Source organism: Pipistrellus hanaki, assembly GCF_964339955.1.
Source record: "Pipistrellus hanaki genome assembly, chromosome: 10".
Taxonomy (NCBI): Eukaryota; Metazoa; Chordata; class Mammalia; order Chiroptera; family Vespertilionidae; genus Pipistrellus; species Pipistrellus hanaki.
This window is the reverse complement of record NC_140512.1, coordinates 48,146,188-48,168,326: the sequence shown is the minus strand read 5'-3', so window position 1 is coordinate 48,168,326 and position 22,139 is coordinate 48,146,188. Positions and strand designations below refer to the sequence as shown.

Sequence of the window (22,139 nt, the reverse complement as noted above, 5' to 3'; positions counted from 1 at the left end):
AGAAATTGAGTAAAAAAAAAAAAAAGAAAAAATTAGGGGGGAAAAACCCTCGTGGACACGGACAACAGTTGTAATTGCGAGGTGTGGAGAGAGGTGGAGGGTTTCGGGGGGACAATAAATGGTGATGGAAGGGGACTCGGCTTGGGGTGGTGAGCACAATACAGTGTACAGATGATTGTGCACCTGACACCTGTATAATTTTGTTAGTGTCACCCCGAAAATTCAATACAAAGGAAGTAAAACAACCCGAGGATCTCGTCCCGAGAGGAACTTCCAGTCCTGCGGCGGCGGAGGCTCGGGAACCAAGAAGCTGAAGGCGCCGGTTCCCCTCGGAGCGCTTTTCCGACGGACCAACTCCCTCCACCCCCCCGCGGGGTTGCCGTGGAGACCGGGCGAGCTGTGGATGCGGAGGAGCGCGGAGGCTCGGCCTGTGCTGTCTGTCTGCGGAGGGGACTCACCGGACCGCCGCCAACATGGTTAGTGGCGCTGACCAGTGAGGGAGAACTCTGAGTGTGTCCCGGGGCTGGAGCTTCGAGGTTCCCAGCACCCTGTCTGTCCCCTGTCGGTAACGGCTAGACATGTCCACAGAGGATGGTGGACGCTGCCTTCCCCGTGCTCCCATGGGGGACGGTAAATGCCTCGGTGCTTCCTTCCCTCCCGATTCCTTACTTCCCGGCACTTGAGCTGCGCGTGGCATGGGAAAGCAGATCCATAGAAGGAAAGCTGGGAGGACAGAAGCTTCAGGAAAGCATCTCTTACCGCACCCTCATTGGAGAAGATGGAGAAGTTGGGAGTAGGTATTTGGTTCAGCACCGTACAGGGCGATGCCTTTTAGTAATAACACTTGTTACCAAAAAGAGCCTCACAGGCTTCTCTGGGATTCGTTGCGACGGAGTTGGCTTGTAAATGCTGGAGCTGTCACTGTTTAAAACTGACCGCCATCACTGGATCACACATACAGCTGTCTGTCGTTTCTTTCACAGATGCTCTCAAGGGCCAAACCTGCTGTGGGTGGGGACCTGCCCCACACCGACAAAAGGAAGAAGAAAGGCAGGAAGATGCCAAAACTAGAGGAGCTGCTTTCACAAAGAGATTTCACCGGAGCCATTACCCTATTGGAGGTAAAGTCCAAAGGAGGGCACTTCTTAGGAGGTGAACACCGGGAATAGGGGTGAATGCTTGGGTGGATGCTGCTTGTTATGCTGTTGGAACAGGTGGGTGGGTTCTGGGGCTTCCTGTAAGTCTAGTCAGGCAGAGATTCCAGTTTCCAAGTTAACTATAAATCTGATTAAAGATGAAGTATAGGCCTGGCTGCTGTGGCTCAGTGGTTGAGCCTCTTGTCTATGAACCAGAAGGTCATGGCTTGATTCCCAGTCAGGACACATGTTGGGGTTCCCCGAGGATCCCAAGTAGGGCGTGTGCAGGAGGCAGCCAATCAATGATTCTCATCATTGATGTTTCTCTCTCCCTCTCCTTTTCTCTCTGAAATCAATAAAAAAAAAAATTTTTTTTAAAGAAAATGAACTAAAAAGATAGACATATTTATCGAGGGACACTTTTAATTATATCTAGCCTCACTGAGGGTGAATCCAACCTAAAAATATGGAGAGTCATTTAATACAGTGTCAGTTCATACATTGTTTATCCCAACCCCTGACCAATTTATGATTTGTACTGGTTCTAGTTTATAAAATTTTGATTAAAATTTAAAAAAATATATCTTATTGATTTTTTTACAGAGAGGAAGAGAGAGGGCTAGAGAGTTAGAAACATCGATGAGAGAGAATCATCGATCAGCTGCCTCTTGCACCACCCCTACTGGTACATGCCCTTGATCAGAATCGAACTCAGGACCTTTCAGTCCGCAGGTTGATGCTCTATCCTCTGAGCCAAACCAGTCTAGGCAAATTTTGATTAAATTTAATCTACAAGGCCTCATGCTTATTGTCTTAAATACTAAATCTTCAGAAAATATTTCAATCTCTATGGCAGTAGTTCTTAAATTTAATATCTATCCGAACCACCTATGGTGCTTTATATTCCTGAGCCTCTGCCTTACGGATGGATTATTTTTTTGAGAGAGAGGAGGGCGAGAGAGAAACATCAGATGTTAGGTTGCCTCTGACATGCACCTCGACTAGGGATGGAAACTGCCACCCAGGTGGTGCACAGGACAAAGCTCCAAACAGCTGAGCCTCCCGACCAGGACAGGGATTCTGATTCTTTACTAAAGTTTACAGAATCAGTCCACAGTGGGGCTAAGGAGCCTGCGTTTTAGGCAAGTAGCCCGAGTGCGTCTGATGTAGGTGGTGCAAGGACAGTGCACTTTGAGAAACGGCTTTGTGGAAAGCACATGCTAGAGGGGAGTGAAGGAGCATGAAGGGTGCACCAAAGAAGGTACAGGGGATGCTCGACAGCAAGCCTGCTTATGTTGTACCGCAGGCATTTCTCCAAAGCACAATTATAGACTTAATGATTATTTTAATTTTAGCTTCATATATCTTTCTCTGACTTATATGGATAGTCCTACATTTTTTTCCTAGTGATCTGGTATGAAGCACATTATTTAACTTTTTAAAAAATTTTGATTTTATAGAGAGAGAAATGTTGATTTGTTGTTGCACTTATTTATTGTGGGAACCCCCTTCACATCCTGTGTGGTTCAGGGTTCGGGTTTGGGTTCTGGAGAAGGACACAAAACAAATGAAACAGACTAGAAAAGTATTAATTTGGCCATAATGGGGCCCAGGCAGGAGCCCACCTCTAGTGGGAGGACTACCCCTGCTCTGGCCTAGCTTTCCCTTTTATTGGGACTATGGGTTACACCCATAGCCCTGGGGCAGGAAACTCCAATAACAAATTTACATAAGACAGCTGGTGGAGACTGCTGCAGCTAACAGTGTTTCAACTAAACAGTGAGCGACCTAGTTCTGACTTTTCAGAGCAATGAAGGTTGTTAACAATGATCAATTTCCGGCAATTTAATCATTCATTGGTTGCAGCTTGTATATATAGGTCATAGCCAGGGGCTGACTCGGCAACCTTGGTGTATCAGTCAATGCTCTAACCAACTGAGCCATCTGGCTAGAGCTGTTTAACTTTTTTGAATCAGTCTTTTCATCTTTAAAGTTGGGAGTTGACCTAAAAGGACCAGGGGAAGGTGATGCCCATCTGCTGCTGCCACTGCTGCTGCCACTGCTGGCAGTGCAAGCCTCGACCAGCCCTGGTTACCTGAGCCTCAGGTGGCCCTGGACAGCTGGACAGCCACCATCCGAGGCTTGCCTGCACCTCGGGCTGGCCCTGGGGGGTGGAGGGAGCTGGGGGACTCTGGAGGCAGGAGGGGCTGAGGGGACTGGGTGCTACCATCTTTATGGGCAGGGCAGTCATTTAGCATATTCCCTCCTTATTGGCTATGGGTGCTGCCATCTTTGCAATAGTGTGAGGGTCAATTAGCATATTCCCTCTTTATTAGATAGGATGAGTAAATATATATGTATACTAACGAGACAGGTTTGAACCATTAAGCTGAATGTGGTAGAACATGGAGGGTAAGAACATGGGATTTGGAGCCAAACATGACTTAAGTCCCTGCCTCCACACCTACTGGCTCTATGGCCTGGAGCTTATTGCTTCATCTATCTTTCAATTATTTTGAATTAAATGTTTCATATAATTCTTATGTTTTTTTATATCACCCAGAATTGTTATGAGGATAATGCTTAAATACTTTCTGGAGTGAGGTGTCAGCAAATACAGAAAAATAAACGTGAAATGTTTTAAAATGGCAATTTCTTTAACAATTAGAAGGTAATTGTGCTGAGTTATATAGGTATTGGTTTAATTAAATTGGATATTCATTTGTTTCTATTATTTATGGTTTTTTATTACTTGTCAATAATTTAGTGTAGCATTTTGTTTGTTTGTTTTTAAATGGGTTACTTTAAAAAGTTTTTTGATGATTTTTTTTCCCCATGAAATTTTAACCTGAAGTTCAAACGTCATGTTGGGGAACAAGAAGAGGATACTAATTTGTGGATTGGATACTGTGCTTTTCACCTGGGTGACTACAAGAGAGCTTTGGAGGTTAGTAAAAAGAAAATTTGTAAAAGAAGGGCTTTGAAAATGTTATTAAGCTTTGTATTATAATAATACATGCTTATGATAAAATTCAAACAACATAGAAGGGTACAAAGTTAAAAAAAAAAAAAAAAGCTGTTCCCAATTCTACCTTTTTGTTAATTTACACCAAGGCAGCCATTGGCTCTTTTTTTTTTTAAAATATTTTATTGATTTTTTACAGAAAGGAAGGGAGAGGGGTAGAGAGTTAGAAATATCAATGAGAGAGAAACATTGATCAGTTGCCTCCTGCCCACCCCCTACTGGGGATGTGACCATAACCAAGGTACATGCCCTTGACCGGAATTGAACCTGGGACTCTTAAGTCTGTAGGCCAACGCTTTATTCACTGAGCCAAACCAGCTAGGGCCTTTGGTTCTTTTTTGATGAGTTGCTTCAGAATTCTTTATATGTTCAAGTATGTGTATATATCTTGTTTCCTTTTGCTTTTAGATACAAATTAGTGAGATTGTACAACATATTAGCAATATTATTTCTTAAGTATGGTAAGTTTTCAGGAAAGGAAAGATAAATCATTTTGATAGAAAAGTTTTTACGAGTCTTTCCTCAAAAGAAGTTCATTTTTCTTTTTTCTTTTTTTAATTTTTTTATTTTATTTTTAAATATATTTTATTGATTTTTTACAGAGGAGGAGAGAGGGATAGAGAGCTAGAAAGGTCGATGAGAGAGAAACATCGACCAGCTGCCTCTTGCACACCCCCTACCGGGGATGTGCCCGCAACCAATGCACATGCCCTTGACCGGAATCGAACCCGGGACCTTTCAGTCCGCAGACTGATGCTCTACCACTGAGCCAAACCGGTTTCAGCGTGAAGTTCATTTTTCTTTTGTTTGGTTATATTTTAGAGATATAAAAGATTATATTATCTTTAGTTTTGAAGTTGTTTTTCTTGGTCATTGTAATGAACAATCTATAAGATGGATCTAGATAAAATTATAAATGCCTTTTTCCAAGCAATTTTTAATTCATAAATGAAATTGTTTAAACATTTCCCACATATGCTTACTCTCAAAATGTAATCTAAGGAGCCAAAACCGGTTTGGCTCAGTGGATAGAGTGTCGGCCTGTGGACTGAAAGGTCCCAGGTTCGATTCCGGTCAAGGGCATGTACATTGGTTGCAGGCACATCCCCGGTAGGGGGTGTGCAGGAGGCAGCTGGTCGATGTTTCTCTCTCATCAACGTTTCTTGCTCTCTCTCTCCCTTCCTCTCTGTAAAAAATTAATAAAGTAAAATAAAAAAAATGTAATCTAAGGATATTTAAAGAACCTGCATAACTAAAATGAAAGTACCCAAGATTAGGTAATGTGGTGAGATAAAGAACAAAATTGGTGAAGGAAAAGAGAAGATGTGAAAAGGACAGTAGAGAGGCTGGTAGTGTTTGTGAAAGATGTAGGAGAAAGGAGAGTAACCCAAATGTAATAAGAAAAAGTAAAGGCATCTAGCATAGACTGAGTAATATCGTAGTAAGAGTATATGAAAATATAGTTGACAAAGTGAATCTCAGAAACATGTGGTGGGTGGGGGAGAAAAACGGCTTTTAAAAAATGTAAAGCCAAAGAACCAATTACAATGAAATGGAATTTTAGTGTAGTAATGCTATCAGATTTTAAGTTAACTGAACCTATGCATTTTTATAAAGTATCTTTTGTATGCCTTTTTAAGTTAGTAAAAATAAAATATTTTCATAACTGTTCATTTATGCAATTTATAGCTCATATCATTGTTAAAAAGGGGGAAAAACAAGTGTAAGAGTCTGTGGACCACAGTCCTACATGGGTGGGATTGAGTTTTAGCTGCAGTATTTTGTTTGTCTTTTGTTAATCCTCACCCTAGGATATTTTTTTCATTGATTTTTAGAGAGTGAAAGGAAGGGAGGGAGAGAGACAGAGAGAGAGAAACATCTATGTGAGAGAGACACATCAATCGGTTACCTCCCACACATGCCCCAACCTGGGAGAAGATCAAGGCTGTAACATTGAGCCAAACGGGCTAGGGCTAGCTGCAGTGTTTTTAACCTTACAGATAGGGAATAGTTGAGCATTCAAATTCCCTAAGTAGGAAGTTTTCCAATCTCAGTAAGAATCCTATTCCATCATAGAAGGATGGTCCATTTATTGTGTTATTGCCGAAATAACATCACTGTTTAATACATATTTCAGGAATATGAAAATGTGACAAAAGAGGAAAATTGCAATCCTGAAGTCTGGGTGAATCTAGCCTGTACCTACTTTTTTCTTGGAATGTATAAGCAAGCTGAAGCTGCTGGATTCAAAGGTAAAATGGGCCGCTTTATTGTCTGATATTCATCACTAATTGTAAGAGTCATTTTGGAGATTAAAAATTTAATTTCTATTTCTGTTGATGAAAATTCAAGTGATATTAGAAAGCTAAAAAAATAGCTTTACTCTTCAAAGAATGTTGTGTTTGAACAAATTTATGTTTGTGCTTTGGCCGGGCAGCTCAGTTTGCTAGAACGTCAGCCCAGTACACCAAGGTTGTGTGTGCTGCTCCCCACCTCCCCCTTTCTTAGGAGGTACAGCTTCTGGCAGAAGAACGAGGGAAGAAAAAGAGCAAGGTATCTTTCTTAGGCCCCAGCATGATAGCATGTTCATGCTTTTGGTGGGAGTTGGGTATAGTTGTTCAAGCCCTTATGGATGTAGATTTTATAGCTGCTGTTTCTGCTTCTGAGTGAGAAGCCAAGTAATTTCAGTGTGAAGAATCCGTACTTCTTTACTTTTGCTTTACTTGTCATGACAGTCATTATGGAGAACTAGACTCAAATTTGCAAACAAGAGTAGGGCAAAGGGAAATATGGAAGCGAAGATTAAGAATTAGAGTATGAATCAAATTAAGTTCAAAAAAAGGTAGAGAAAGTGAGCAAGGTGATATATTTTAAGAAATTTGTGCCCAGGCCAGTGTCGCTCAGTTGGTTGAGCATTGTCCCATGCACTGAAAGGTTGCAGGTCTGTTTCTGGTCAGGGCATATACCCAGGTTATGGGTTCGATCCCCCATCCCCAGTCGGTGTGTGCAGGAGGCAGCCAATTGTTGTTTTTCTCTCAAATTCTTATTTCTCTCTCTCTAAAAAAAAATCAATGAAAACATATTTAAACTAACAAAAAAGAAATAAATTTGTTAGAGGATCCAAGATGGCTGCTCGGGTATACACCTAGCCGCAGCAGCTCACAACAATTTCAAGGGAATACAACTAAAATGTAGAGTGGACATTGCCCAGAGCTACAGGTAGTCGACTGACTGAAAACTCTACAATAGGAAGGAGGGAGAAAACCAGAAGGAAAATCAGAGGAGCTGAAAAAAAGGCTAAGGTACGGAGACATGCGGCGCGCTCGCACGCACGCGCGCGCAGAGAGGTCGCAGCCGGAGAGGAGGAGAGGGCTGGGTGCTGCCTGGCGTTCCCTAGCAGGAAGGAAATAGAACCCCCAGCCTGGGCTGACCCCCCGAACCGGCAGCACTGAGCCCCAAGTTATGGGCCAGACCCTGGGGACCCAGGCTCCGGCAGGGGGAGACAATCCCGGGGGACGGCGAAATGCGGGGCCCCCGGAGTCGCGCGCACATGGCGCGCAGAGGACTGAATGTTGACTCTGATGCTGGATTACCCTAGCCGGAAGAAACAAAGCCTCCGGCGGCAGCTCTGAGCCTCAGTCCAGTCAGTCCAGACCGCCCCGAACTCCAGGTCTGGGCCAGTCCCTGGGGACCCAGGCTCGGGCAGGGGGAGACGGAGCTGTGAGGTGGAGTCCTGGGAGCGCGGCGAAAGGCCGAGCCCCCGGAGTCGCGCACACTGTGCGCAGAGGACAGTCTGTTGACTCTGATCCTGGACTCCCCTAGTGGGAGGGAGAAAGAAAGCTCCAGACTGGAGGAACGCGACGAGGAGCAGGAGCCCCTGCCGGACACCGGCCAGCCTGGCGCCAGCAAAGAGCCGGGCAACGGGGCCCCTGGGGGGGGGTGCCCCTGAACCTTTGACTGCTGAGCGCAGGCAACGGAGCCAAGGACGGGGGCTGCTTCCTGGGCGGTGCCGACCCCGGCAACAGGCTGGAGCAGCGCGGGAGCCCGCGGAGAACAAAGGGGTGCCACAGGCCAACCTGCTGAGCTCCCAGGACAAGGAGGAAGAAACCAAAGAAGTTCTCAATGTGAAGAAATCAAGTGAGAGCAAATGATAGTAAAATTACTTAAGAAAGAATACAAAGAAGATCTTGAAAAATCAAAGACTAAGTCAGAACTCAACGCACCAGCCAACATTGCAACATAAATGCGTTTTGTTTTTTTTTTTAAAAAAGGAAAAAAAAAAAAAGAGAAAAAAGGGACAGAACGTTGGAACAGCGGCGATCAGGCCTAGAGTGGCCAGGCACAAGGCAGTGGCAGCTGGGCCCGGAGCAGCAGTGGCCAGGCCCCAGAGCAGCAGCAGCCAGAACAAGAGCATCAACGGCCAGCACTGGAGCAGCCAGACCTGGGGCAGTGGCAGCCAGGCCTGAGGCAGAGGCGGCCAAGCCCAGGGTGGCCAGTCCAGGAACACCCAGACACGGAGTGGCTGGGCCCGGAGAAGCCGGGCCCAGAGCAGCCAGGTTGGGAGCAGCCAGGCCCAGAACAGCAGTAGCCAAGCACGGAGCATCCAGGCTGGAAGCGGCCAGGCTCGGAGCAGCCGGGTCGGTGCGGCCAGGCCCGGAGCAGCGGCTGCCAGGCTGGGAGCGGCCAGGCCCGGAGCAGCTGGGTCTGGTGTGGCCAGGCCTGGAGCAGCGGCTGCCAGGCTAGGAGCGGACAGGCCCGGAGCAGCAGCTGCCAGGCTGGGAGCAGCCAGGCCCGGAGCAGCCGGGTCTGGTGTGGCCAGGTCCGGAGCAGCGGCTGCCAGGCTGGGAGCGGCCAGGCCCAGAGCAACAGCTGCCAGGCTGGGAGCGGCCAGGCCTGGAGCAGCCGGGTCTGGTGCGGCCAGGCCCGGAGCAGCGGCTGCCAGGCTGGGAGCGGCCAGGCCCGGAGCAGCTGGGTCTGGTGCGGCCAGGCCAGGAGCAGCGGCTGCCAGGCTGGGAGCGGCCAGGCCCGGAGCAGCGGCTGCCAGGCTGGGAGCGGCCAGGCCCGGAGCAGCCGGGTCTGGTGCGGCCAGGCCAGGAGCAGCGGCTGCCAGGCTGGGAGCGGCCAGGCCCGGAGCAGCGGCTGCCAGGCTGGGAGCGGCCAGGCCCGGAGCAGCCGGGTCTGGTGCGGCCAGGCCCGGAGCAGCGGCTGCCAGGCTGGGAGCGGCCAGGCCCGGAGCAGCGGCTGCCAGGCTGGGAGTGGCCAGGCCTGGAGAAGCGGCTGCCAGGCTGGGAGCGGCCAGGCCCGGAGCAGCGGCTGCCAGGCTGGGAGCGGCCAGGCCCGGAGCAGCCGGGTCTGGTGTGGCCAGGCCCGGAGCAGCGGCTGCCAAGCTGGGAGCGGCCAGGCCCGGAGCAGCCGGGTCTGGTGCGGCCAGGCCAGGAGCAGCGGCTGCCAGGCTGGGAGCGGCCAGGCCCGGAGCAGCAGCTGCCAGGCTGGGAGCGGCCAGGCCCGGAGCAGCCGGGTCTGGTGCGGCCAGGCCCGGAGCAGTGGCTGCCAGGCTGGGAGCGGCCAGGCCCGGAGCAGCAGCTGCCAGGCTGGGAGCGGCCAGGCCCGGAGCAGCCGGGTTGGGTGCGGCCAGGCCCGGAGCAGCGGCTGCCAGGCTAGGAGCAGCCAGGCCCGGAGCAGCAGCTGCCAGGCTGGGAGCGGCCAGGCCCGGAGCAGCCGGGTCTGGTGCGGCCAGGCCCGGAGCAGCGGCTGACAGGTTGGGAGCGGCCAGGCCCGGAGCGGCCGGGACCGGAGCAACCGGGCCCAGAGCAGCCGGGTTGGGTGCGGCCAGGCCTGTAGCAGCAACAGCCAAGTCCAGAGCAACTAGGTCGGGAGCGGCAGTGACCAGACCCGGAGCAGCTGGTTGTGGAACGAACCAGAGCAACAGAGGCCAGGCCCGGAGCAGCCAGGCCCGAAACAGCTCGCTCCTCGCCTGTACCTGCCCACGGCTGCCTCTCAGACATGGCTGGAAACTTTTGCGGGAACTTGAGGGTCTGCTGAATCAAGTGATGAAGGCTTAGATCCGGATGTGTTGAGTTAGTATAGCGCTGGGGTGTTGATCTGTGAGTGCCTTGGGTGGGGCCTGGATGAGGCTGGTTGACCTATTTGAAAATGTCTTTTGTGTGAAGTGTATCATTGGGCATGTGGAGGTATTATTGATATGAGAAAATGCTAAGTAACAGATTTACTATCTGAAAAGGGATTTACTATCGGGGAAAGGGAGGGAGGAAGAGACTGAACATAAACTGTGCACCTATGGATGAGGACAATGGGGGATGGGGAGGGGGCAGAGGGTGGGGTGGGAACCTGGTGGAGGGGGGAAGAAATGAGGAACCTTTGTAATAATATGAACAATAAAGATTGATTTAAAAAAAAAAAAAGAAAGAAAGAAATTTGTTAAGGAAGAATGTATTCCAGGGTAGAATTCTTAGTGAATTAACTGACATACATATTTAGAATTTCAGCTCAAATTCATGGAAAATATGGAACTTAAAGCCTTACTTGATTTGTACCCAATTTGTGTCATATGTACTAATGTAGTTTTTCCCAATTATTTATAAGGGCCTTTAAGTTACTTGCTTTTTCTGCCTAGAATAGTGTAAGACACACAGAAGATGATCAAGGTAGCTATATATCTTTTCATACTTTTTTTTATTGTTTATAAATTTTTATTTATTGATTTGAGAAAGAGGGGGGAAATGATATAGAGTGAGAAACATAATTTGTTGTTCCACTTATTTATGCATTCATTGCTTGATTCTTATATATGTGCCCTGACTAGAGATGGAAATCGCAACCTTGGTATATTGGGTCAACACTAACCAACTGAGCTACCTGGCCAGAGATATTTTTATTTTTTATACACTGAAGTATGACTTTTTGCTGTAAAAAGATATAGGATTGAGTGCACAGGATTGGGAAAATTCTCCAAGAGAGCAAAGAGGATTTTGAACTTGAAAGGTGTTAACCTTTTTGCTTGGCTGCCTGTTTCATTGTAGCAGATTATAATGCTAGAAGATCTATGGAGTAGAGGCTAAACTAGCACGTAAAAAAATGTCCTATCAAATAAAGAGGGAATATGCTAATTGACTGCCACACTCTCAAAGATGGCAGTGCCCACAGCCAATAAGGAGGGAATATGCTAATTGACTGTTATGCCCTCAAAGATGGTGGTGCCCACAGCCACAAGATGGTGATACCCTGTCCCCTCAGCCCCACCGGGGTGGCAGGCATGTTGCAAGGCTGGGCCCGCCCCCAGGTGGGCCTGGATGCTCTACGTGCCTGCCTCCGGAGTCCCTAGTCCCCTCAGCCCACCAGCCACCCAGGGCCAGCCCTAGGTGCAGGCAAGCCTTGGATTGTGGCTGCTTAGAAGCCCAGCTGCCCAGGGCCGCCCAAGGCTCAGGTAATCAGGGCTGGCCAAGGCTTGTGCTGCCAGCAGTGGCAGCAGTACAGTTGTGATAGGGGCGTTGCCTTCTGCCCCTGAGAGCTCCCGGACTGTGAGAGGGGGCAGGCCAGGCTGAGGGACTCCCCCATCCAGTGCATGAATTTTCATGCATCAGCATCTTGTGGTAATATAACTGTGGAAAAAGAAATTTCGGAAGGAATTGACAAAGCATACTGGGAAGAACAGCTGAATGAGAATGGATTCCTATATGTATTGAAATGACCATAACTGTTTATTTCCAGAGTTTGGTTCAGTGAACAGCACCGTAGTGGGCTGTGGTCCGCCATAATAGAATCAGGTAGAACAAATGATTGCTAAGAGCAGAGCCTTAGTATTCTTCTGGTTTTTGATCCTGTCACACAGGTGGAAACTAGACTAAAATAATATCTCTTGTTATGTAGCAGAGATATATCAGGATCAGATAAGTAAGGATTTGGGAAGACTTATCTGAGTCTCAAGTCATTCCTGCATGGGACTGAGTGCGTAGGCAATTAAGTTCTTTAATAAGCAGCTTGGATTTTTCTTTTTTCTTTTTTTTAGCTCCAAAAAGCCGACTTCAAAACCGCCTCCTCTTTCATTTGGCTCACAAGGTATTCATATTCTGATTTCACACATTTAAAAAACTTCTTTTTTTTTTATTTTCTTGTTACCAACAATGGTAAGAAATAATTAACTAGAAATTCTTGTTATGTCTAGTGGATTGAAACACAGATCATAATAATACAATGTCTGCCTTTATCTGTAAAAACTCTTTTCCATATGAAGTCTACTTTGTCATATTTATATAGCTACACCAGATCTTTTTTGATTACTGTTGGCCTGCTATGACTCTTTACATCCTTTTACTTTCTACTTCTTTGTATCCTTATATTTTAAATGTCTCTCTTGTAAGCAGAATATAAAAAAAGGGTAAAGAGCCAAAACGGGTTTGGCTCAGGGGATAGAGTGTCGGCCTGCATACTGAAAGGTCCCAGTTTCTATTCGGGTAAAGGGCATGTACCTTGGTTGCGGGCACATCCCCAGTAGAGGGTGTGCAGGAGGCAGCTGATCGATGTCTCTCTCTCATCGATGTTTCTAACTCTCTATCCCTCTTCCTTCCTCTCTGTAAAAACTAAGTAAAAATATATATTTTTTTAAAATGGTAAAGAGGCCCTGGCTAGGAAGCTCAGATGTTCCAAGATTGTAGGATCGATTCCCTGACAGGCACATACAAGAAACAGCCAATAAATGCATAAATAAGTGGAGCAGCAAAATCAATATTTCTCTCTCCTGTGTTTCTCTTCCTCTTTCCCTCTAAAATAATTTTTTTTTTAAAAAGAAGCCTGGCTGATGTGGCTCAGTGGTTGAGCGTGGACCCATGCATCAATAGGTCGCTGGTTCCATTCTCGGTCAGGGCACATACCCAGGTTGTGGGCTTGATTCCAAGTAAGGGGGGAGGGGGCACAGGAGGCAACCAATCAATGTCTTACTTTCACATCAATATTTCTCTCTCTTTCCCTTTCCCTTTCTCTCTCTCTCTCTAATATCAATAAAAAACATATTTAAAAAAAGAAAAGAAAAGAGAATAGGAAAATGAAAGGGAGAAAATATCAAGAAAAAAATAGAAAAGAAAAATAGTGTAAGAGAAAGAGGGAAGAGGGATCAAGTAAGTAATATGACCTCTAACTTAAAGGGTTTCCATTGTTAAGACTATCCTTTCAGAGGCTATTTCCGTTCTTTCTCTGAAGGATAGACAAAGAAGAAGACAAGAACTGCAGGGAAATAGGGAGAACATAGAGACAAAATGGCTGGAGGAGGAGGAGTTAAATCTCTATAATGTAGGTGTTGCTATCTCTGACTATACTGTAATATGAATTTTTTAAATATTAAATTTAGAGAAAGGGAGAGAGAGATAGAGATAGATACTGATGTGTTGTTCCACTTATTTATGCATTCATTGGTTGTTTCTTGTAGGTGCCCTGACTGGGGATACTAGGACCACGCTCTGACCAACTGAGCTATCCAGCCAGGGCTAATGTGAACTTTATATGTCTTTTTCTCTCTTACAATTTTAGTTTAATGATGAGAAGAAGTTGATGAACTTCCATCAGAATCTTCAGGATATCACGGAAGATCAGCTCAGTTTGGCCTCAATCCACTATATGCGCTCTCACTACCAAGAAGCTATTGATATTTATAAGCGAATACTGCTAGATAACAGGTCTGTGTCCTTTTATGTCTACTCAAAATCTCATTTTGTTAGTTTCTTCTGTAACAGGTTTGGCAAAAGATACAATGTCCTTTAGATCTAGTATCATTATGTGTTCAGATCTGTTAGCTAATCTGGTGAGTGTAAGCACTCTTTATTGTCTAGATCAAGGTTTCTCCACCTTTATTTCATTATCACCCTTCCAAGGAGCCTTTTTAGACCTTTTCCCCCCCTAATTGCCCTCCCATGGAATTTTAATACCACATATATACTGTATATTTGTTTATGTACTGTATGTATAGCTATGCTTCGTATACAAAATTAGTATAATTTCCCACCTCTTTATAAGAACCAATTATAAGTGATATTTCCCCTATTGATAATGTATGGTCTAGGTGTATTATCTCTTCGTTAAATAGGATGTTAGTTTTTTTTAACATGAATAGGTAGGAATTAAACTTTTCACTTGCTTCTCTAATTGTCATCCTTTTTTCTACTTATCAAAACATCCAAAATTACAATACCAAAAGAAAAATCCTGCACTGATTACTGGTACATCTGGCCTTCTTTCTTTGAAAGACAAATTCATATCCTCTTTGCTTTGCTGTTCTTCTTGGCTCTTAAAAAAGTCTTTGTGGTTTGACAGCATTTCTGTTAACCTTTTATTCTTTTATCTAATAGGGAATACCTTGCCCTTAATGTTTATGTGGCTCTGTGTTACTACAAATTGGATTACTATGATGTGTCTCAAGAAGTTCTGGCTGTTTACCTTCAGCAAATTCCTGATAGTACCATCGCACTCAATCTTAAGGCCTGTAATCATTTTCGTCTTTACAATGGCAAAGCAGCTGAGGTAGTGATGGAAATTTGTTTTTTAACTTAATTCTGTTTCAAATTACCCTATGCTTCCCGGGTTATTGATGAATCTATTATCTATAAGTCTTGATTAATACCCCTTTGTTATTGCCAGTGTGATTCTACACAAACCTAATTATTTCAATATTTATATTTATCAGATCTTCTAAAAAGAATCTTGACTTCTAAATTCTCTGTGTATGCTTAATATATTGTAGATGACCTTTTCTTAGATGCCCTACATTAACTCAAATATGTTAAAACCAGATATTTTCACTTCTTCCTCCAAAATATTTTGAGGCTCTTTGGTTTAGTATCAGCAATATGTAAATCACATCCAATCCTAGGATATCCATCACTCTCTTCTCCTTCATTCCCCATCTACCAGTTCCTACCAGTTCTGTGTTCTAGATATCCCTTTTCTCTACCTGCTTTTTCCTTTGCCATTGCTCTAGTCCTCATCACTTATTTCAGATCTTTCCTGCCTCTAGTCTTGTCCTCATTGGCCCAACTAGTGAGTTTACTCCATATGCCATACTCTAAGTGCCATTACTTTGCATATTCCTTTCTTATTCCTGACTGTCCTCCTTGAGTCGGTACACTTCATTGTCTCCTTCAAGGTTATTATAAGAATCAGTAGTAGTAGATGTTTTATAAAAACTTAGAACCTAGCTACCTTATAAGTACTGTGCAGAATACTTTATATCCTTTATTTAGTTTCCCTGACAACCCTGTGGGAAATTCTGTTAGAGTTCTCTTTTTATAGGAAACTACTGAGAGTACACAGGAAGCCATACATTATTACCCCCCTTTTATTTTGTTTAACATTTCATATATGCACACACACGCATACATATATACACATGTATATAGCTATATATATATATATATATATATATATATATATAGAGAGAGAGAGAGAGAGAGAGAGAGAGAGAGAAAATGTACTATACTATATCTATGTACAGATTTGGTTATTTAAGGGGAGGAGGAAGGTGGGATTACAGTTGTGAGTATGCAGAACACAAGAGTTTACTTTGTGTTATTATTTATTAATTATTCTATTATTTTTCCATACAAACAACTGTAAACCTATTTTTGCCCAACATTGTACACATTTTTTTAAAAGAAGAATTTATTAGAGAGAAAGGGAGAGAGAGAGGGAGATAGTAACATCAATTGGCTGCCTCCTGCATGCCCCCACCAGGTATTGAGCCCAAAACCTCCTAGTGGGAATTGAACCAGCAAATTCCTGGTTTATAAGATGGTGACCAACCAACTGAGCCACAATGACCAGATCTTATACACATATTTTTAAGTTAACTCTATGAGGCGACCAAGTTTGGAAAGTATTTCTTGGGTATTACTTTATATCAGAAGCCACCAAAATTTAAAAGTAAAATTTTTGCATGTGTCAAAATTTTAAAATCCTACTCTTATCCGAAAAACAGTTTTAACTGGTATCATGCCACCCAGAGTAAGAGGAGGAAAGAAAGAAACTGAAACCAGCAAATTGACTATATCAAGGTAAAATTTGTGAAAATGTAATAGCAAGAAACTTACTCTGTGCTGACAGGATATTCAACTCCTCAGGGAAACAGTGTGTTGTAGTTGGCAGGGAAGGAGGAGTGTAGAGCACATGTCTTAGCATAAGCCCAGATTCACTTTTTGTGGCTTATGTCAATAAAGGTGGTTAGTTGTGGCAAAAGAAATGCCCGTCAACTAAATTGCTCAATATACAATCGAACAGTCCACTTATATATTACATTAAAATACATTCTTGGATGTGCTCATTTCAACTAAAGAGTCCCTTGAGTCTATCTAATTGGCTAGTTTCCAGCATCAGCAGTTTAATAGTAAACTGGGTTTGCAATTTGATCTCTTCAGAATTTTCAACCTTGGTAAGAACAAAGAAAAGAAATATATTTTTGCCTTTCTATCTTGAATCAATCTTGGGGACGTTGCCAATTTGATTTGCACACATTCTGTCTATAATCTGGTGTGAATAGCATGGCTAACCAGTATTCTGTAGGTGTATGCTATCCATGTCAGGTTGCCAAACTGCACTTCCCATCTCCAAAAGGCATTCCCATCTGAGGTCACGTAGAACAAGATTATAGTGGTTAGTGTGCATAATCAAGATTTAATCATTTTATCCACAAAACTTTAGCTACCCACTGATGAAAATAGAAAAAGGAGGAAGAGAGGATTACTCAAAATCATAGATTGGCAAGGTAGAAATAGCAGAACTCTGTGAAAGTGGTGAGTCTAGTGTCTTAGTAAAGACACTGGAAATTACTGACCATTTATTCTAAGGGGTGGTAAGTGAGTAAGAGAATGCAGAAGAGATCTAATAAATAATAAAATAGAAGGAAGAGGTATTTTATTTGATTGATTGATTGATTGATTAATTGATTTGAGGGAGAAAGAAAGAGAGAGAAATGTCCATTTGTTGTTTCACTTATGTAGTATGCATTCATTGGTATGTGCCTTAACCAAGGATTAAGTCCTAAATCTTGTACAGAGGTGACACTCAACCCACTGAGCTATCCTGCCAGGGTGGAAAGAGGCATTCTAATTGAGTTATGTAAACAACAGCAATTCAGAAGGAAGGAGTTACTATGAGAATTCAGGATATGGTGGATGGTTAGATTTAAGGGTCAGCCTCAGTTGCTGAAAGTTTAACTCCTTGCCCAGCTGGTGTTAAGGAATCTTCACACTTGTGTCACCAATTTCAAACTTGCTAGTTAGTGTAAGGTTCAAGTCACTAAACTTTTATAGGCCTCAATGTTCTCAACTGTAAAATGCGGATAATCATAATTACATTATTTCTTAGAGTCCTGAGGAACAAATGAAATAGCATATTAAATTCTTTGAAGCTATAAAGCATTGTGCAAATATGTGGTGTTAGACTATATATGTGTTGTTTTCATAAGTCTTTCCTTTTTCAATTTCAGGCTGAACTCAAAAGCTTGATGGACAATGCTTCTTCTTCCTTTGAATTTGCGAAAGAACTCATCAGGCACAATCTGGTGAAGAATAGTTTTCTGTCTTGAGTGACTTAAGTCTTATCTTATTTCCTACATCTCAGCCGTTAGAAAGATGAATGAAGGGAGGTAGCTTAGCAAATATTCCTCTCTTGCTATTGAGGAGAGAAAATGTGTTTGTAAAATATCAGGTCCTTTTATCATGGAAATCCTTAGTGGGAGGACAGTAATATATAGTGTGGGCAAAAGTAGGTTTATAATTATAATACAAATAAATAATACAACAATAAATAATAATACAAGAATAAACTGTTTCGTGTACTCGCAACTGTAAACCTACTTTTGCCCATATAGAGGGTGGGGCATAAGTAGGTTCACAGTTGATCATATGGAAAATAACACAATAATTAATAATAGCCCAAGAATAAATTCTGTATCTTATAACTGTAAACCTACTTTTGCCCCACCCTGTATATAGGAGAGGAAAAATATATTTACATATATATATATATTTTATTTTCTAAGTTCTGGGTGATCTAATAATAAAATTGACATGAGACAGATTAACAAGAGAAAATAACCAAATGTATTACATGTGTACAGATAAGGGCTTCATTAGGATATGGGTCCTGAGGACAAACAGGCAGTTGAGGTTTATAAGATATCTTGAGCTAAGGAATAAGGGAATAGTGATTTGTACTCTAAAGGGAAGGTAAGCAATTGACAGGTAGATGCAAAGAAGCAAGCATTTGGTAAGCAAATTCTTAGTTGGGCCACCCAGAAACAATGGGTCTCTGGAAGTCAGCGAGCAAGGCTGCTGAGTTCCTCCCTGTCCACCACACTTAGGTTCAGATGAAAATACAGTTACCTGTGATAGCTCCCTTCCTGGCCCGGTGTTTTTATCTAAATTCCTTCACGCAGGTAGGGGAGGTAAAAGGCTCAGAGAAAGGTATATAAATCCCTTCATGTGGTTTTTGATGTAGAATATCTATCTCGAAAAAAGTTTCAGTAATGATTGGGTACTTTAATAAGAGTTTTCTGCAGGTGTTTAAAAATATATTTTTTAAACTTAATTTTAGAGAGGAAGAAAGAGGGAGAGGGAGATAGAAACATCAATGATGGAAAAAATCATTGATTGGCTGCCTCCTGCACACCCAACACAGGGGCTCAAGCCTGCAACCTGGGCGTATGTCCTGACTGGGAATCAAACCATGACCTCCTGGCTCATAGGTTGGTACTCAACCACTGAGCCACACCAGCCAGGTTTCTGCAGTTTTTATGACAAGAAAAGGAAATTTATGCAATTCATGTATCTGTTTCTTATACTTAGTATAATTTAATGCCTTTTTTTTCTTTTAAAAAATATATTTTTATGGATTTCAGAGAGGAAAAGAGAGAAGCATCACTGATGAGAGTCATTGATTAGCTGCCTCCTGCACGCCCCCTGCTGGGGATCAAGCCCGCAACCCAGGCATGTGCTCTTGACCAGAATCGATTCCAGGACCCTTCAATCCTCAGGCTGATGCTCTATCCACTGAGCCAAACCAGCTAGGGCTTTTCTTTTTTATTAATCCTCATCTGAGGATATTTTTTCAATTGATTTTTAAAAATATATTTTATTGATTTTTTACAGAGAGGAAGGGAGAGGGATAGAGAATTAGAAACATTGATGAGAGAGAAACATCAATCAGCTGCCTCCTGCACACCCCCTACTGGGGATATGCTTGCAACCAAGGTACATGCCCTTGACTGGAATCGAACCTGGGACCCTTCAGTCCGCAAGCAGATGCTCTATCCACTGAGCCAAACCAGTCAGGGCTCCATTGATTTTTATTTATATGTTTATAATATATTTTTATTTATTTCAGAGAGGAAGTGAGAGGAGGAAGGAGATAGAAACATCATTGATTGGCTGCTTCCTGCACGCCCAACCTAAGTATGGGCCCTGGTCGGGAATTGAACCATGACCTCCTGGTTCATAGGTCGACTCGCAACCACTGAGCGACACTGGCCGGGCTCCATTGATTTTTAGACAGTGGAAGGGAGGGAAGGAAAAAGGGAGGGAGGAAGGAAGTGAGAAAGAAAAGCATTAATGAGAGAGAGAGACACATCAATTGATTGCCTCCCGCATGCACCCCGACTGGGACTGGGGATGGAACCTGCAACCTAGATATGTGCTCTTGACTGGGAATTGAACCCATGACCCTTTGGTGCATGGTCCAGTGCTCTAACTACTGAGAAATACCAGCAAGACAGCTTAAAGATTTTTTTTTTAAATTGATTTTTAGACTCAGAAAAAGGAAGGAGAGAGAGAAACATCAAGGTGAGATCCAAAAATCCATTAACTGCTTCCTGCATACCTGGGCATATACCCTGACCAGGAATCAATCTGGCAACCTTTTGGTGAACTGGACAATGCCCAGCCAACTGAGCCAAACCAGCTAGAACTAGATAATGCCTTTTTTTTTTTTTTTAAGTGAGGTCAAGGTCATGTGTAAAGAGAGCTTCAAAATATATTCATTCTTCCCTGGTAGTGTGGCTCAGTTGGTTGGGCATCATCCTTTGCACTGAAAGGTTGTCAGTTCGATTTCTGGTTAGGGTACATGCCCGGGTTGCAGGTTTAATCCCCAGTAGGAGGTGTGCAGGAGGCAGCCGATTGATGTGTTGCTATTACATCGATGTTTCTCTCCCTCTCTTCCTCTTTCTCTAGAAATCAAAGTAATTAAAAAAAAAAAAAATATATATATATATATATATATATATATATATATATATATATATATATATATATATATATTGATATATGCATCCTATCAACTATGTTAGATGTAGTGCTAGGGGCTGAGAGTACACAGTAAATGCCAAGTTTCTTGTCATGTGGAGCTTATATGCTGGTGGGTGTAACAGATCGAAATATGTAAAATGAAGTGATAAGTGCTATGAATAAAAATAAAGGCACATAAGGATATAAGACTGATAGTGAAGATAGATTTTAGATAGAGTAAAAAAGGAAATATTTAAATACAAGGATCAAAATCAAAGAGATGGGGAAGGCAAATGGTTAGAAGCACAGGTAATAATAATACATTCAGCCGAGACCGGTTTGGCTCAATGGATAGAGCGTTGGCTTGGGGACTGAAGGGTCCCGGGTTCGATTCCGGTCAAGGGCATGTACCTTGGTTGCGGGCATATCCCCAGTAGGGGGTGTGCAAGAGGCAACTGATCGATGACTCTCTCTCATCGATGTTTCTAACTATCTCTTTCCCTTCCTCTCTGTACAAAATTAATAAAATAAAAAATAATAATAATAATAATGCATTCAGTGAATGATAAAAGTTCTCAAGATATTAACTGATTCCCAGGGCTATAAGAGTTAGACATCATGTACCCACTTACAAGTCTCAGTTCCTGAAACATTTCTACCAATAAATACATTTGTACTCATTGCCATAATAACACGGCTTCTCCATCTCCAGGTTGTCTTCCGAGGAGGTGAAGGGGCTTTGCAGGTTTTGCCTCCCCTGGTTGATGTCATTCCTGAAGCAAGACTAAACTTAGTGATTTACTACCTTCGTCAAGGTAAGTAAAATTTTGTCTTGGTCTTGCTTATAAAAATACACTTTAGAACATTTAACCTCTAATTAAACTATTTGTTTTAATAAAAATTTCATAATTTAATTTTTACAATATCCTGTTATATATAATTATAACAAACTACAGCACTCACTAATAACTGATCTATAATCATGTTGCATTCATTTCCATTACGCGTCTTATGCGCAGGCGCACCATTTCTCTCCACTAATATTAGCAGGGAATATTTTAGCAGCCAGTGGCCACTCGTCTTGAACTGACTTGTTTGATGTGTGCAACAGGAAATATTTTGCTTTCGGAGAACAAGAAAAATAGGTTTATTTGCATTATGTTTATTAATTTGTGCAGTTACAGTGTCAAGTTAATGTTCAAGAAAAAAATGTTAGTAATTTTAATTAAAATGTTCCTTTATTTTATGTTAACAATCATTCATTTATTTCAGCCCTTTGTATTCAGCATATCTCTATCAAAATGTTTCTATGAAAATTGAAGCTTTCATTTTTTTGTGGCCCACATAAACTTAAAACTTGTTTATTTGGCCCATGTTAGCCTTTGAGTTTGACATGCTTGATATACATCCACATCTTAAGTATTTTTTTATCATTAACTGTTTTTGTTTTGTTTTTTCCTAATTGTTTAACTTTCTATTTCTTTGTGCTCTCAGTTTCTATGAAAAAATATTTTAATTCAAAGAGAATGTGACATTTATTGCCCTTAAGTAAAATTGTTAGACATATCCTAAAGCAGTTTGTTATAAGTACAGGGTAGTAGCGACCATGCACTGGTGGTGGCACTCCATCATGGACTTCAGACTAACAGTGTGGGACTTTTTAGATGCATAGTAGAAAGCAACCAGACAACATAATCC

At 42.9% G+C, this 22,139-nt stretch overlaps 1 protein-coding gene across 2 annotated transcripts in view; it reads left to right on the top strand.

Annotated features, from left to right (window-relative positions):
- Positions 1 to 317: 317 nt before the first annotated feature.
- Positions 318 to 22,139, top strand: part of IFT56 (intraflagellar transport 56) — a 43,887-nt gene continuing 22,065 nt past the window's right edge. Inside the window, exons 1-9 of one of the 2 annotated variants that reach the window (XM_084896759.1) lie at positions 318 to 476; positions 984 to 1,121; positions 3,991 to 4,083; positions 6,299 to 6,413; positions 12,188 to 12,237; positions 13,702 to 13,847; positions 14,517 to 14,688; positions 17,648 to 17,722; positions 21,154 to 21,256. In XM_084896759.1, coding sequence (XP_084752885.1) covers positions 474 to 476; positions 984 to 1,121; positions 3,991 to 4,083; positions 6,299 to 6,413; positions 12,188 to 12,237; positions 13,702 to 13,847; positions 14,517 to 14,688; positions 17,648 to 17,722; positions 21,154 to 21,256 — 895 coding nt within the window. In that variant the 5' untranslated portion in view covers positions 318 to 473. The remainder of the gene's footprint in view (positions 477 to 983; positions 1,122 to 3,990; positions 4,084 to 6,298; positions 6,414 to 12,187; positions 12,238 to 13,701; positions 13,848 to 14,516; positions 14,689 to 17,647; positions 17,723 to 21,153; positions 21,257 to 22,139) is intronic. The other variant, XM_084896758.1, reaches the window with a different exon arrangement.